This window comes from Amblyomma mixtum, chromosome 6, assembly GCF_055824585.1.
Source record: "Amblyomma mixtum isolate Tamu chromosome 6, ASM5582458v1, whole genome shotgun sequence".
Classification (NCBI taxonomy): Eukaryota; Metazoa; Arthropoda; class Arachnida; order Ixodida; family Ixodidae; genus Amblyomma; species Amblyomma mixtum.
The window spans coordinates 105,016,362-105,034,148 of NC_143017.1; the positions used below are offsets into that span (position 1 = coordinate 105,016,362).

Here is a 17,787-nt window from a genome sequence, read left to right on the forward strand (position 1 = left end):
GCATCTGTGAATACTGCAGTAGCTTTCCTTTGTAGCCGTATGGATGCGCTCGGGTGGATGTCAGAGAATAATTACTCCCTTATTACAAATCTACTCCACTTTGGGGGATTCCCCTAAGCATTTGACCAACTGCAGTACGGTTATGGAAATTGTAAAATCGGTTTTTGAGGAGAGGAAATGGTGCAGTAATTGTCTCACATCTGGGTGGACACCCGAACCACGCCAAAGGAATACAGGAAGGTGAGAGTTAAAGGAGAAAGAGGTGCCGTAGTGGAGGCTGGAAATTGTTTAAATGCACCTCTACCAGATCATTAACACCAAATTGTTTGCATTTCTAGGAAGCATGTGGTCAAAGTGGTGGTGGTGGTGGTGAAAACATTTATTAATCATAGAGAGAGGTGTTGGGGGTCGTGACCTGAAGGGTCACGCCCTTACAACCACTAGGTGGGATGCCTAGTCAGGCACACCATTGGCGTTTGCCGCAGCCAGGGCGCGCTGCGTTAAGGCCCTTTGGGCCTCGAGGGTGCAGCAACCGGACAGGGTCGCCTCCCAGTCCTCTCGGGTGGGGTTCGGGATAGGGGGTAGGGATGGGTTCTGCTGGCAGGCCCACACCATGTGGTAGGTGTCAGACACCTCCCCACAGTGTGAGCACCACCCGTCGAATTTAGGATCGAAATGCTTTAGAATTGCCGGGCACAACATCGTGTTGGTGAGCAGGCGCAGGAGTACCGCTCGTTGACCTTCCCCAGCCCTTTGCATGGGATGGGAAGAGTTTGGTGCGTGGATTTGTAATAATCGCATATTTCCTTAAAAGTGTAAATCGGATTGAAATGGAAGTCCTGGTCGGCGTCGGGTCCCGTGGGAAATGCCCGGAGAGAGAGCGCGCGGGCGGCGGCGTCGGCTGCCTCATTTCCGTGGACGCCTTGGTGACCTGGAGCCCAAACGATAGATCGGTGCGCGGGATCCGAGTCTCGGCTACAATTTTGGTAAATACGATAAGCTAGGGGAGTAACCCACCCTTGCGTGACGTTTCGACAAGCCCCTCGTGAGTCGGTGATTATGTATTTGGAGGAGGTGTCAGAGGCTGCCAAAGCGATGGCAACCTCTTCTGCGTGAATTGCTGACTGGGCCTTGAAAGTAAGGGCGTCTACTGTTTTACCCTCGTGAACGACCGCGGCCGTAAGTAGACGGAAACCTGTACCGTCGGTCACTTATGTCAAAAACGAAAGTCGCCCGTCCTATAGACGCATAAATAATGATTTCCGTGGGGAATCAGCGGTCGTATAAAATTAATTCAAAATAACGAAATAAAGAAATGTGGTAACCCCGCAATTCTCACAATAGCTCAAATAAATAGAAAATTCAAGTTAGGAAGGAGGGAATAATTGTCTTTGCTGGCATTAGCAAGACTTGAGAGGCTACGGGAAATATAGGAATTAATGTTGCACATGATTAAAACTAACTTTAAAAGAATGGTTTTGCTACGTATCTGAAGAATGGACCGTTACCTTCAATACTTTGTAAACAGTAGCTTACAGTATTCCACAGTCGCTTCACAATTAAAATTCATCCTCAAGAATCCTTTTTTGCATTTGTCGCCGTAGACCCGTGACACAGGCACTCGAGATGGAGGTTGTATATATAGCTGTGTGGGTGCGTCTTCTTGAGGTAGAAAAGCATGCGGCTCCTCAACAAGCTTTAGAAGTGAGGATGGCCAGGAACAGTGTCTTGTTAGTGCGGGCGCTGGCACCTCCGAAGCGACTGCCGGTGTCACAACATTACTGAAGAATATTTTCATCGTTGTTTTCGCGCGCAGATTGAAATGATGTATGCATGTGTAGAGTAGTTGTCAGTGTGCGAATTTCGCAGTGCATCATTCAATCTCGTGCATCAAGGCCTGAATGAAGTTTAAATGGATGAAGCTTTTTCGTACACTGAACGCCCGCTATCCTGTGGTGTACACGACACGCCTACTGGCTGCGTAGGTTGGGATGATGATGATGAAAACGTTTATTAAAGCCTTAGTTGAAGGGAAGGCTGATCGGGTCCCTAGTCCGGGACGCCGTTGGTGAAAGCCGCAGCCCGTGCTCTGGCGACGAGGGCTCGTTGTTCCTCGAGGTCCGAGCTGGACAGGGCCGCCTCCCAGCCCTCCCGCGTTGGCTGATTTATGATCTCAATGCTGTCATTTTTCTGACAAGCCCATACCATGTGATACAAGTTTGCCTTCTGGCCACAAAATTTGCACTGTGCCGAAAAGCACTCGGGCTCAATGGCGTGAAGCGTAGCTGGGTTATTGAAAGACATAGTTTGTAGCCTGCGAAGGTGACATTCCTCTGATTTACTGAAACCCTTAGCGGGCCTCGGGAGTGTCTGCCTTTCAAGGCGCAAATGTTGCAATATTTCTGAATATGTCGTTAGCGGAGAGGGGGAGCCAGAATCAGGAAGGGAGGACGTAGAAGGATGCCGGGGAAGAAAAGCTCGGGCCGAAGCGTGTGCGCGCTCGTTTCCTTCAACTCCCTGGTGACCTGGTACCCATATTAATTCCTTCCGTTCAGCTAAGTCCTACATTGACTAAGAATTTTGCAGGCTAGCGGCGTGATTCTGCCACGCATATAGTTTCTATAAGCCGCCTGGGAATCTGTAACTATGTATTTAGATTCGGAGTGCGTTGCGGCTAGGGCTATCGCTACTTCCTCCATAGCCTGTGTATCCCCGTTACGAACTGAAAGCCCGTCCACGACTTGCATTTGGTGCACCACTGAGATTGTTGATATTCCTTGTACAGTACCCGCAGCGTCCAAGAAGAAGGCTCCTTCTTTTGTTGAATAGCACTCGTTCATCTTCTTGCTCCTCGCCACTCGTCTAGCATGATGATGCTCCGGGTGCATGTTTTTGGGAAGCGGAAGCGGAAGGAATTTGCTCTTCCACTCTTTAGGTATATCTTGTCTCCTAGCCACTTGCTGCGGAAAGCTAATGTTTAAATCTTCTAAGACCCTGCGGCCGGTCGTAGTTGTGGCCAGTCGCACTACCTGGCTTGTAAGATGGGCGCTAATCAATTCATCAGCCGTGTTGTACGTGTACCCCTAGTTTTAGTAGGCGCTCCGTAGATGCTTTCATGGGTAGGCCGAGTGCCTTCTTATAAGCCGTTCGAATGATAACGTCCAGGTGGTTTAGATCGGTCTTCCTCAAACGAAGGTACGGGGCCACGTACAGTATCCTGCAGATGACAAAGGCCTGTATTAGTCTAAGGGTATCCTGTTCTTGCATGCCGTTTTTCTTGCGTGTGATCCGAGATATCATACGGATGACTTGTTCGCACACCGTTCGGAGCTTGGTGATCGCTGCTGCGTTCACACCCTTGTTGTTAATGAGCAGCCCCAAAATCCGTATTGTTTCCACCTCGGGAATAGGTGTATCATGGACCGAGATTTCCAGCGATGCAGTATCCCCCTTCCCTCGCAGGACGAGGAGCTCCGACTTGTCCGGGGAACAGCGCAGTCCGCATTCTTCAGCATAGTTTTCAACCGTACTGGCAGCCTCTTGGAGGGCCTCCTCCATCTGTCCCATGTTTCCCTCCGTTGTCCATATGGTTATGTCATCCGCGTATAGGGCGTGGCGGATTCCCCTTATGGCATTAAGTTGTTCCGGCAGGTGCATGAGGGCAACGTTGAAGAGCAGTGGAGAAAGGACTGCTCCCTGAGGCGTCCCCCTGGTGCCCATAGGTATCGCCTTGGACCTCGTGTCGCCAATCCTGATGTGCGCTTGCCTATCTTGCAAGAAAGCCTTGATGTAATTAAAGGTACGCTTTCCGCAGTGAGTACCCTGTAGATTGTCCAGAATCTTGGAATGCTTCACGTTGTCGAAGGCCCCCTTCAGATCACTATGCCCCAGGGTGTATCTGCCAACACGCTTGCAAAAATGGCGTCATGGAATGCTATAAGTGGATAGCCTTCGTCATCCAGGCGCCTCTTTTCTTTTTTTCTGGGCTTGTTCCCAATTGACATGGTTAACTTTCCGGGCAAGCCAAAACTGCCGCGGAACATGCCATCCCAGCTCTTCTCTCTTCCCGGTGAGATTCGGCGGCTGCATTTCGCAGCTTTGGCACGTGACAACCAGTTTTTTTTTTTTTTTTACGCCGAGAAACCAGGAACCACAACCATTGCACGTATAGTGCAAAATTTGTAGGAGACTTAGCTGATCGCAGTTCTTGCTTCCCATCTCGTGCGCTTCGATAATATACAGTGAAATTAGTCAACCATGATGCACATGTATACCTTGAAAACTATGTACAGAGTTCAGGGAGGCAGATATATGTGTACTTATAGGACGAAGCGCAATTCATATTTTGCGAGACAACATACATCGACTGTTCAGGCAGGTTTCACACACAGTGCCAACGGCAGCATACGCTCGCACAACTCGGCATTCGACTGCACACAGCTCACAGGGCAGCCTTGAACCCATTCGTCCTATGTACTGGCGATCTGACACCCCAAGTATCGCACTTGATGGAATCGGCGTAGCCTTCATTACCACACATTTCGTATGCTCTTTGCACGCGTTTAAAGGATTAAAAGATTAAAAACGAGCTTAATACATGCGTAAACAAGTCGGCTTTCGAAGCAGCACTGCCACTCCGGCTGACCGCAAAATCGAATCTAGAAAGCGCTTCTAAATGAGTTAAGAAAATGACAGAGCGAGACGCGAATCCAGGATAGGCAGACAGAAGAAGAGCCGAAGTAAATGGAACGAAAGAAGAAAATCGCGGCATATGAAAGAAGGTGGGGCATAAACTCGGCGCCACTGTCCTCCACGCTATCACGTAGGCTGGCGGAGTGAAATTCTAATGGGCAATGGCCTCTCGACGAGTAGCGACGGCAGCGGGGGCCCGCGGTCGCTAGTAGATGAGGTGGGGCCGGATCTGGCGGCACTGTTCGGCGCGCGACGCCACGGACGCCAGAGAGAAGCCGTCGAGCGTGATCTCGACCGTGTCGTTGTCCAGGCCGTGGAACTCGGGCCACTCGCCGCCTTCGCGCAGCCGTGGCAGAGCCCTGCAGTGGGGAGCAACAGAACGATGTGTGGCATCCTTTCTTACCATTTCCCGCGGCGATTTGATCACAGGTGATAGGACGAGAACGAAATAATGGTACAATCTGGCCCTGCAAGCAGGTTTCCAGCTGCGCGGCGGTCATCCTGTGTAACTCCTGGAGAAATACTGCAGTCTCTGTCCTCGTTTCAAGCTCTCGCCCCTGCCAACCATACTATCCGCGGCGCCACTAGCGTGGCCTGGACCGCCCCTTTTCCGCCGCCCTCACTTTTTTATACACAACCCTCGTCAGTTTGTTATATAGCACAGCTGTAAGCGCATACATGTGTAACACAAATCCATGTCATATAGAATAGCTATAAGTGCTTTCTGACGACCATTTGTGCGTTGTTACTGGCAACTTGTGCGCTCAGGCCGACAAAAAATAGCCAAGATGAAAAAAAAAACGGTAATTCATCCGTCGGAAATAATAATCGCCGAGAAAAAAAAACCCGGTGACAGCCGCGTCAAGAATTACCGCCGTCGACTTCTTGCCTTTCTCATCCCCCCCCCCCCCCCCCCCACTCCTCGTTTCTTCGTTTTTTTTTTTTGGAACCATTAAAACTGCAAATCACCAGGCTGCCCGTCGTCACCCCCTGAAGAAGGGAGTGAGGGGCTCCGCAACATCACTTTAAAATTTCGGTTGGAGGCGATGCCCGAACCCCGACGACATGCACCGATCGCGCGAGGGGTGCACGAGGACTTGCCCGTCCTTGGCGAAGGCGGCCACCAGCTGTATGAGGCGGCGGCTGAGCGCCTGCTCCTCGGGCGTGCCCAGGCCCCGGCGCAGCGGCACGCCGAACACGAAGTCCAGGTCCTCGTACTGCGCCGCCTGCGGGTCGGCCCACGCACTGAAGCTCGGTTTGTGCACGAACATGTAGCTGTGCACGCGGTTGTTGGACGACGACAGCTGCTCCGCCAGGTACTGCACCGGGCACGAGAAGAGCACGTCGCCTGCGCACACACGCCCCGCCGGCGTCGCTGTCAAACGTGTGCTTTCCCATATGTAGTTTGCCAACTGTGGGTCGGCCTGAGTTACACTCATAGCTGTGTCATTCTGTGCCGTCTAGGTGTTGTGGAATGAACGACTCCTTTCACCATAACAGGTGAAAGGCAAAAAGGCACTCATTGCGCTTTTTTGCGTCTGTTTCGAAACCTTGGGAAAGAGGCGAAACTACCGAGCGCATCGGGTTGCCTGGTTCATATAAGGCAAGGTAGCCTCCGCATAAGTACACGAGTTCTGATGCTAGCGAGGCGTCATCTCACGGCGTGAACCATTCGGATACACGGTCGACTCGAGTCAGCTGCATGAAATTCGTCGAAAGATTCATCCGTCCGCAAACATGCGGTAGTGTAACGAGTGAGCGGTTTACCAGATTGGGATGCAGCGATGCTCGAAGCATAAAATAATGAACCGTGGTTCCAGCCCATAGCTTGCAGGCCAAAAGTCATATATCTGCGCGTACATGCAAACTACCCAGCATCGTCAAGCGCTAAACACCTTCTAAATATAGTATAATGTCTCTTGCAAACCAGTCCTCACGTGAACATACGCGTGAAGCGAAAGCCCATTATGAAAATGCATGCAGTAAAAACAATTAGTCGGTCCACATCGAACAGAATCGCAGTAGCTCCGACCCATTAGACCGTACATAGCGGATTACACAGCGGTATTATCGGAATGCTCCGCAGAAAATTCATGGCGAAGTCGTCCAGTTGGTTTCCTCCGCTATACCTCACTTGTACGCGCGTTCGGGCAATTCCGACGCGTGACTTCGGAGACGGCTTTCGTTGTCCGCTGTGCCAATTTCGCGGGTATACACTGCACAAGTCTATCTGGCCCACGTCTCCAGGGTCCCTGAGCGCGTAATATGGCCGCGTACCGAGGAGCTGCTTGGCGAGAGCCAGGGTCCCGGTGCGGTTGTCCCACTGGCTGGCGTAGAGCGAAACAAGCTCCGGGGCGTCGAGCACGCCGTACGCGGTCAGAAGCTCGCTCAGGTTGATGCGGGAGCGGCTGACGTACAGCTCGGCCAGCACGACGCCCTCGCCGGAGACTGTGCCCAGCAGCACGTCCTTCGAGTGGATCGCGTCCGGCAGCAGCTGGCTGGGAAACGCTGCGCGCAGCGCCCAACACATCGCACTGATGTAGGATGCAGACATTCCTGGCAGTGACATGATAGCGCATGCAGCGTTACACACTGGCGCCAATGAGCCTGTACTTACGCAGAGGCAGAGATAAACACATCGATCCAAAGAGAGCAAGCGCAGGTGTATCCAGCACTTAGCAAGCAGACAGCGAGTGAACGGGGGGTGCGCAGAGTGAAGGATGCGTGGTTAGTGTGTCACAGCTCCATCGCCGCCTCAGGACGATTTGCGAGCCTTTAGAGAAGCCGAGCTGGTTTCTTTTCTCGTCACACGACTGCGGCCATAAATTGGTTATAGGAATGTTTGTTGCTTCTCGGTCACTGTAAGCAGGCTCAAAGCAAAGCGTCCACGCGAATATTGATACATGCACCAACTTAACCTCAACTTCACCGAAACCAACCGTGAGCGAATGGATGAATGAATGGAGTCAAGGACTGATATGTGTCCTGTTCTAAGCCGTCGAAAAGCGCGAGGTATTCACTGAGTTGAAAGCAACCACAATGCGCAAGATGACCATGCTTGTCAGTTCAACTGAGCGCCGGAGAACATCACACAAGCTGTGCTACATGCGCGCGGGGCTTCGTGGCGTGCCGTGGCGAGCCTAGAATAATAGCTGCATGTTTGTGGCGTGCACAGCGTGTACAACAGCAAGGCACAGCACTAGAAGACAAGCAGTAGCCTGCTCAAGAGGTGTAATTAACAGGAATTGCTGTAGCTCAAAATTTTTATTATGTTCCACGTGTGCGCTACTCCGCATCCACTAAATATCGATATAACAACCAGAAGCTTTGTTCTGCTCCCTCGAGACTCTTCATCGCGGCAACGAGGGCGCGAATTCGTTCTGTTCGACACTGTCCTGAGAAGCGGTGGGCATCATCTTCATCCTATATTCCAAAGCAAGGCACATCCCGCGTATCTGACGGCCCTCTTTCGCTGAACTTTCTCTCCCAGATCCCGAGCGCGTGCGGCGTACCGGGCAGGAACTCGCTGTTGAAGCTAGGCCCGAAGACGAAGTCGGTGTGGGTGACGGGCTGCGCGAAGGTTTCGGGTGCGACATCGCGTAGGCAGTCCAGCGAAGGCTTATTATCCTCGCCCAGGTCGCGGCACTTCAGCTTCAGCTCGAGCGCGTGCACGTTGCGCTGGCTGGCGCTGGTGTTGTTCTTGAAGAGACGCAGCGCAGAGCCGCTCTGCAGGATCAGCCTGGCGGGCACAAATGGAAATACGTTCACAATATTGCCGCGAAGGTTAGTTCATGCTTGAAGGTGAGATGCGGCCAGGGGCCGCATTCTGTAACGATTCGTTTTTTGTCCATTTCATTTGGCCGTGACATCAACGTGACGAAAGCAACAGCAGGTAGGAAACTGAAAGGCTAATCACGGATACAGCCTTTCTGGTCGCGCGGGACTCAAGAATGCCTCTAAGGAAATTAGCCAGACCGTTACTCATACCGAACAATTCTGGACAAAAGCATTTTTGAACAGGAAACGGTTTATGAACGCATTTTTTTTTCATATAATATAAGATTTCACTTTAACAATCAATATATCACCACATCACCCGACGGCAGTCTTGCATTTTTTTTTTCTATTAACGTTCTTGCTAGCGTCAAAAGCGTTCCCCATTGGTTTTCTATGGCAGTATTAACTGTTCGATGTCATCATCATCATCAGCCTGACTACACCCACTGCAGGGCAAAGGCCTCTCCCATGTCTCTCCAATTAACCCTGTCCTTTGTCAGTTGCCGCCACTGTATCCCCGCAAACTTCTTAATCTCATCCGCCCACCCAACTTTCTGCCGTCCCCTGCTACGTTTGCTTTCTCTTGGAATCCACTCCGTTACCCTTAAGGACCAGCGGTTATCTTGCCTTCGCATTACATGCCCTGCCCTGAGAGTTTCCATCGATGTAATCGATGGAAACTCTCTAGAAGAAATATTTTGCCAGATATCAGAAGAATGAGCCATTAGCTTCAATATATTCATAACAGTATGCTACAGGTTTCCAATTTTCTAAATTTTTGTCCGAGAATATTGAACATGTTCATTGCTGTGAATTTTGTACGGTGCAGTGCATTTTGTATGGTGCATGTATTGCACATGCCGAGCCTGCAAGGTATACCTTTGAAATAAACTAAATTTGTAAATTATTTATCATCACGTCATTTGTGAAAGCTGTGTGGTGATATTTTTCAACGGTTGTGGACTGTATACAGACAGTCCATAGGCAATGGTCTACTGAATGTTTAGTAGACAGAGGTTCTATAAACTGTCTATAAAAAAAGGTCTAATAAAATTGGAGGAGGTATGAAGCGATAGCGTTAAAGGGTTAACGCCCATATATGATAACATTCATGGAGTCCTTGCACCACTCCTGGCGCCGTGGTGCAGTGGTTTTAAGCGATGCGCCATTGCCCTGCGGTGGCAGGTGCTGGTTGTGCGACCTAGGTTGCTCTGACGAGCAACCTCTAGCGACCAGTCATTACTTTAACTGCTACTTGCCACGGTGCGAAGTTTGCTCACAATCCGGTGGGCATGTTGGGATGACGCCGTAAGGTCACGTAACATAGGTGGTCCACCTGCCTCCTTTGTTGCTTCTCTGGAGATTTTTCGTGGATTTTTCGCGACGCCGGACTTTCTGCGAAACGAGCTCCTTAACGCTGTCGCGTTATTAGTGCAAGGCCATAAACCTGTGGAATATCTACAGACACTCTATAGATCTGTATCTACTGGACCAGCAGTCCATAGACTCTATAGAGACAGAAAAGTGGATGACCATAAATCTATAGATTATTTACAGACTGTGCATAGACCTGCGTCTATTAGACTTTGACTACACTTTTGCCTATGACTGTATTCACAAAAGTATGCTAAAAGTATATGCCCATAAACTCTCTATAGACTAGCCCAGTTGATTTTTCTGCAGAGAGTTTATGGACTTCATTGACAGAAGTCTATGGACAGACTTTCCGAACTAATTTTCGCAAGGTTGCAGAGAGTGCGCTCACCTGCGCACCGACTTGACCCAGTGGTCGAGCGGCGACAGCAGATGGTAGCCGACGGACACGGCGCCGGCCTCGTATCCGTGCAGCACCAGCCGGCTGGGATCCCCGCCGAAGTAGCGCACGTTTTCGCGCGTCCAGTCGAGAGCCAGCCGCTGGTCGTAGAGCGCCAGGTTGCCCGGCGCCTCGCTCGCGTTGGCGCTGAGGAAGCCCAGCGGGCCGAGCCGGTAGTTGGGCACCACCACCACCAGGTTGCCCAGCGCCGACAGCAGCTCGCCGCGAAGCGAGTCCTGGCTGTTGCTGCCGTAGTAGAACTGGAAGCCGTGCAGGAACAGCAGCACAGAGAGGTCCTGCGCGCGTCAACCTCCCTCCGGCACAAGCCGACATGCATGGCCGATTGCCATGGGCCAATTTAAATGGGACCCACGTGCATGTAACTGTCATGGGAACCTTTTAACGTTTATGGGTCACGTGACCGGGCCACTGTCACGTGACACATTACTTCGGTCGACTGACTCATCTAACTATCAGCGTTACAGCTAAACTCGCAATTCAAGGCTCGAACAGATTCTATAGCTACATTCTTCCGCATTCTCTTTACACGCACAGCGGACGATCAAACTCGCGTCACATTACGCGAATGCCCCTTGAAGGAGAAGAGACGCTAATTTTTATTTGTTTCTTCTTTGGTATGATGCTCAAGACATTAGGATACATAGACTGACAAGTGAAATCCGCCTGAGTCTGTTCTCTCATATTTTTTTAGTTTTCAACAGCCGTGCGGTGGCTGTAACGTACGGGTTGGGGGCGCATGAGACACTCAAAAACTGTCGAGTTATCGCTGCTTCGTCGTTTTATTTAGCCCCAACTCTTAAGCCAGCGTGTCTCAAGAGCCGAAATGATAACGTACGAGCTAAAAGCTATTATGCCGCAGTTTTTGTGTGCCGCTCGTAACCTCAGCCTTTCTTGTGCGTATACGGCCGCCGTTCGGCTATCACGTTTATTATGGGAGCCCGGGAGAGCTTCACTCAGATCGACATAACAAATTTTCGCTCCCGTTCCGGTTCAAATTATTCAGATCCGTAAAACAATTCTATTCAAATTATTTTCGCTCCCTGCCATTGGCTTAGCTGGAACGTACGCCCTCGCCACTACTGCGATCGACTGCTCGTTGAGGCGGGTGATAAGAGAGAAGTTAAGAGGAACCAAATTGTTTTTCATCTGTACTATTTCGCGACGATTCCTTCTCTCACGTGGGCAAAGCGAGGACAGGAGCAAAATGCAATGAGTAGTGTTTATTGAACGACTACAACGCGCACATAGTACACGCGTACTGTACGACAAAGAACTGGGCGTCATAGGAATCGCTTGCACTCTCCTCAATGCTACTTTTTCCATCTACAGAGCCGCTCGCTCAAGGCGAGGCTAGCGGGAAATGCCTCGGAGGCGGCACCCGCCTTTGCGGTGATGCTGGGCGTCCACAGGTTGAGGCGCAGGCAGTCCTCGGAGCCCTGTTCGGCCGCGTCAAGCACGGAGAAGTTGCCCAGCCGCACCGGCTGCTGCAGGCACGGGGCGCTGCCCGAGGCAGTCTGGTGCATCCAGTAGCCCGCCCTCTGGGGCCGCTGGAAGCGCAGCGCGCCGCCCGTCGCGTTGCCGAACGGTATGCCCAGGAAGCTGTAGCACTCGAGGCCCCCCTCGACGTGCTCCTGCGAACCGCGGTACGACCCTGCGGCCGGCCATAGCATGGTCGTACCGGCGATGCGGCAGAGTTTCAGATATTATGTATGGGGGAAAAAGAGGTGGCCTTTCAAATGGAAAGGGAATGTCTGTGGGGGCCGTCAAATGGTGCCACTGTGAATGCTTAAGTGCTCACAAAAAGAACCACATATTAACCACTCACTGCTCCAATAAGCGTTGGAATCTGTTAACATTGTGGTAATAGCAGATCGCTGCCGTAAGCCCTTACATAACATGTAAGGGCGTGGCATGTATGCAACGCCGCCGGATACCAAAGTGTGAACGTATACGGCTATGCGACAGCCGCTTCGCGAAGCTTCCGCTTTGCTCTCTCTTTCACTCACCCCAGGCGGCGTCCACCTGGACGGTGTCGCGCGTCTTGGCCAAGATGGTGAACAGCACGAGCCCCGCGATGAGCAGAATGATGACCAGCAGCACGGCGTAGAGGATGAGCTTGTTGCGGCCGCGGTGGGCCGCCAGTCTCCTCTCCTTGGGGTCGACCACGTGGCGTTCGAGCACCTTGTCGAGCAGCGTCTCCTCTTCCTCGCGCCGCTGGCTGCAGCTGGCCGAGGTGGGCGAGACCACGGCGTCCCGCTGGAGCGCTCCAGACGCGTTCGCCGACTGCGGAAATCGCGACGAGAAGCGCTCATCCGCAGCACGGGTCTCAAAATCACTCAGAGTCACTGTTGTCATGGGTCCACCTCAGGAATGCCGGGAAGTTTAAGGGCTGACGGAAAGAGGGTTAACGCGATGGCGTCAAAGGCCCCGTTCCCCAGAAAATCCGCTGTCGGCGTTGTGAGCGGAAAATCATGGGAATGGCTCTGGCAGGTGCGCCACCTAGGTCACGTGACCTTGGGGCACTGTCACAACCTGCCCACTCAATAATATTCGGAAGAAAAATGAAGAAATGGGCAGCTTTGGATGTGAGCATGTTGCGCGAAAAGAAAAAGTTTATCCTTCTACAGATGAACCTCGTTTTAGCGAAGTTCAAGGAGCCCAGGAGTTACTTCGTTATGGCCTTAGCTTCGTTATAGCCCGCGTTAGCCGAGCTTCCAAGAAGAATCGCCATTCCTTCGTTATATCCATTATTCCATTACAAACCGTTTCGTTCCAACGAGGTTGGACTGCATTTCATTATGGGACTTTTTAATACGTATTGTTTCGAACCTTTTTATTGCCATCCTTTCTATATAGTTGATATTTTGTTAGCGAAACTTGGTGCTCTTTCTCTAAGACCGCCATTTATTTTGTCATTCGCTAATGTGTGTTAGTATAATTTTATATTACTTTGCTCTTGCTTGCATCCCACCAGTATTGATATTATTTTTATATTCACATCATTTGATACTCTTCAGTATAGGAAAACATCTATCCTATATTATTTATTTTCTATTATTTCATGAATCCATGACTAGCCTTTGGCTAAGAAAGAAGAAAATTACGCCTATGTACTGCAACAAAGAGATTGACATTGCGAGCGATAGACTAGTAACTAACGCCGCCTATACCATTCACAGCAGCCCCCGAAACCAAGCCAAGTGCAGGAAATTGCATTCAGTTCATTGAATGCGCGAAATTGAGGCGCGTAGTGGGGCGCCATGCCTCGTTAATAAAGTTGTTCCTATCAATATGTGAGCCTTAATCATTGCTGAACGCTTCGCCTAGCCTTAAGCCCTCGCCCACTCCCTCACAACATAATAAATAACTTGAGCGGGGTCGAACTGAATTCTTCTGTGCTGTTTATGAAGTAAAAGAACATAAATGACGTATCTTGCCTTCGAAAGAAACTGCCAAATTCCGGCGGCAGACGGTATATTGGAACTACGACTGAAGGTATACGGAACGAGTATAGCGCCACGGCTTCTTACCCTGGACATCCTCCGGGCTTCAGTTATTTTGCTCAGGGTGTTCGGTGTCAGCTGCAGCTCCGTGGGCGAGGATGAGCTCACGGGAGGAATCGGGCTGCCCTGCAAATTGGTTCACACGCCGCCGATCCTGAACACAGGTTCACTATACACGCTGTGCGGTGACGGAATGAAGGAGCTACACGCCCTCTCCTGCATTTGCAGCAGCGAGCTATAGGAAAGATGTCTCTGGCATGTGTTCGGGAATGATTACTTTGCACTTGTGCCGCAGGCACGATGTGCAGGGTATAGTTTACATTTTAAAGGTATGGCAAATATAGCAGTATAGCAGGAGGTACCACACCCGTCACTATGATATAGGGTGTGGCGCTTATGAGCACTCTCTACTAGAGTTACTGTATACAGTAACTCTACTCTCTACGTAAGGCTATACGTTACGTTAGTACTTAAAGAATTGGAAGGCAATTAAGACAGCCGCCTCCGTAGAGCAGTCGGTAAAGCATCGCACGCGACAGACAGAGGTCGAGGGTTCGGCACCAACCGGCGGAATGTGGTTTTCTTGAAATTTCCGGAAAATAGCCGTTTAAATTTAAAACACACTTTTCTCGAAATGGACCTTACGAATACATTCCATTAAGATTTTCTTCGTTTTGTATGGCTGATTACTTCTTTCATATACTGCCGCACCTTTGACGTAAGTCGGAATAGACAACCACACGAGTAACGAAATCGGATAAAATTCCTTGTGACACGGAAATCGCAATTTTCGTTTTGAACTAGTGACTTGCCGGATTCCGTCAGGTGAGTACCATGATTAGAGGCCTCACGCGCATAAAAAAAAAGCTGATTAATTCATTGCTTGCAGATAGGTGTCCGTACACTCGTCCTATTCAGCTTATGCTATGCAGAGGACACAAATCGGATGGCACGTACGTAGTGCGCCTTGAGCGAGGCGAAATACGGCGATCCTTCGCTGAAGCTCCCTGGAGACAGCATGTCCTCTTGCTTGACACACCGCGCCGCCATGCTTGTCTGACGTCAGAAGGGTGAAAGAAGGACGTTAGATGTTGCGGATGCATTATCAAAATCTTCAAAGGAATGCAGCAGTGGATCCTCTACTCTCGATAAATCGAACTCGAAACGGACCGAACATTCGTTCAAATTAAGAGGAGGTTTCCAGTCAGCGCTCGTGGTATCATTTCTCTCTCGTCTCTTGTGTGTTGCGCTGTGTAAATCCGCTTGTACCAGCTTGCCCAGATCTCCGCCTTAACATATTTAACATCGTATTACCGGATGCCGGCCGCCAGTCACGCATGCGCAGTAGGCGTCTAGTAGTCCGGTATGTTTCTGCTATGCTAAAATGTTCTAATAGGAAAAATCTTGAATGGTGAAGGCGTACTGGCGTGGACGGATACCGGATTACTGGACACCGACTGCGCAAGCGCACTGGCCCCACCTGGCCGCGCGCTTGCAACTGCGCGTGCGCAGCTGGCTACTCTAATGTCTTCTGCAGTATAGTGGAAGCAACGCGCAACTGTGAAGTCCAATAGCGTGGTTGGAGCAAGCAGCGAAAAAATGTCTCCGTTCGAGTTTCATATACCTGGTGCTTCAGAAAAGCCCACCACTTTAGTTTTAAAAAATAGGTTTTTCCAGGTAAAGAGACGATTTAGTGGCACAGTAATACCAATGTTGGCGGACGTCAGAAAACGGGCAAATCATGGTAACTAATACAGTGAGAACTAAATTATAAAAGTTATCTTTTTGACTATTACCAAGAGACGCCTGAATGCTATTAGAAATTTGGCAAAAAGGGTACGGTGCCTAGCAAGGAGGGAGAAAAACAAAAGGAGAAAACGGTGGTGATTCCGTACATTCATGGGGTGTCCCATAATCTTAAAAGAATTGGTTCGAAGGTAAAAACTAGGGTCGTTTTTTCAGCCCCGGACAAATTGGAAAACATATGCAAAATAGTAACGTACCCAGAAAGAAAAACTAAGGGGTGTAAAAAGAAACACCAAGTTCCCATGGTCGCATGCGCAGAAGGAGTGGTATACAGGTTGCCGCTTACATGTGGCAAAGCATATGTAGGCCAAACGGGGCGATGTTTGAATGAGCGGCTCCGGGAACATCGGAAGAACATGGAACGGAAAAGCGATGGGAATTTGGTGGTTCATTGTCAAGAGTGTAAATGTGTACCTTCCTATAACGAGACGAAGATAGTAAGCAGGAACCGTGACCAAACGGCGCGTGAAATAATTGAAGCCATGAGCATAGCGGACAGTGGGGATGCATGCGTGAGTAGCACGTCCCTTTCACTACTATCAAAGGAAAGGGCATTTTTGCAAAAGGGAAGGTAGGACTGGACATGTGACGAGACAGTTTGTCGATTTTTTATCATCCGGGTGTTACCATCTTCCATTTTTATCAGCTGCTGGTGTGCATAAAGAGCAGTGTTTCCCGAATAAAGATTCAGTTGTAAGTCCAGCGCTATGTGTGTGTGTCTCTATCTTTCAGTCCGTGTCTTTTAAGCGCAGGTATATTTCAATATGGCAAACCAACTCGCCCAACAAACCACTCTGCTATTAGAGGTTTGCTGCCGGCCGTTAGTTATAACCATATCAGTCTTCGCAATTTCGAAAACGCGATTACCCTCGCCACTGTGACTCAACAAATTTGGGCCATTTCTCGCTCCATTCGAAAACCGCGCGCCTGCGAAGAGCATACAGTGACTTCCCTCAAATCCCGTCGCTCCGTGGTACGCTTACCACAATAGAGTTTTAGCATAGCTTTAGCGTACTGCAAGAAAGTCATCCTCACCGAGAGCTGTACAGCGATCCGGAAACTTTAAACGCGAACTATACTATTGGCGAAAGGGCCCTTAAATAGTAGCCACTGCCATTAATTTGCCAATGCATTATGTATCACAGTCTTTTACAGCAAGTTAATAAAATAAGCTAATTAGCTCAAAGTTCCATGCAATGCCTCGGCGGTTAGAACTGCGAAGATATGTAACCATGGCGGCGCCACCCAGTCAAGAAAATGCTAGGTACAAACCGCTCGAGGAAGAATACTTCCTATCGCATTACTTGTAATGCATGAAATACTTTCGCAAATTTAATATAAATTCTCGTGCTAAATTGCTGAAATACATAAAACACTGTGGCAAAGCTCGAAACCTATTTCTGTTACGTTGCGAGAGTTGTGCTATATGTTCCGGTAGTTCCGGGCAGTTGCAGATGCTGGAGGCCCATTAGTCCTCGGTGCTGGGTGGAATAACGGCTTGAAATGCGAGAACGCCAGTAGTTACCGGTAAACGTGCCGACCAGACCCACAACGATTGCTTATTCGGCTGGAGCGGGCGGCTCCCGATTGGAAGGACGCCGCCATGTTTCTACGCTAACTGCGCAAAAGCAGCAACGCTGGCTTCCAAAGAGGTCCCCTAAAGTGCTCGCTCTCCGCTAATGGCCGCGCATGCTCAGATATCTCTAGCCAAGTCCGGTAAACAGTAGCGTTCTGCGTATGCGCAATAGACCTGCTAATCCGCTACGCATGCAGTCACGCAAAGCTCGCGCTATACTAAACGACTCTGATCTCTGCCCTACCCGCGCTGAGGTACTGCTCGCTCGTTGCCACTTCTCTGCTCCAGCACGGGCAGGGCAGAGAATTTCACGTGGCAAAATGAGTATGCATATCAGCTCGTCGAAGTCAAGATGCATTTAAGCAGCATTTTGCCCCGGTATACTCTTGCGCAAGTATTAATAACATGGTCTTCGATTACCCGACGGTTGCTAAGCGGAGCGGAGACCGGTGACAGCGGTGCAGCCTGGCCAGTAGGTGAGGGGGTCTTTCGGTCCTCTTGGCCAGCTGTGGCGGCTCCGGGGCTCACCCTGGTCGACGAGTGTCGACTGTGGTGGCGGCTCCGTTGTTTCGACTCGCTGTGCGAGTTCTCACGAGAAG

General features: G+C 50.3%; 1 protein-coding gene across 1 annotated transcript; it reads right to left on the reverse strand.

The window, feature by feature from the left end:
• Window positions 1-4,897: 4,897 nt before the first annotated feature.
• Window positions 4,898-15,031, reverse strand: LOC149339895 (acetylcholinesterase-1-like). Its single transcript, XM_089551016.1, has 9 exons — window positions 14,764-15,031; window positions 13,810-13,932; window positions 12,310-12,517; window positions 11,686-11,954; window positions 10,235-10,578; window positions 8,205-8,431; window positions 6,970-7,200; window positions 5,794-6,040; window positions 4,898-5,051 (listed from the first exon to the last, which is right to left on the reverse strand). The coding sequence occupies exons 1-9, from the start codon at window positions 14,854-14,856 to the stop codon at window positions 4,898-4,900; spliced, it is 1,896 nt and encodes a 631-aa protein (XP_089407142.1). The 5' UTR covers window positions 14,857-15,031.
• Between the last annotated feature and the right edge of the window lie 2,756 nt (window positions 15,032-17,787).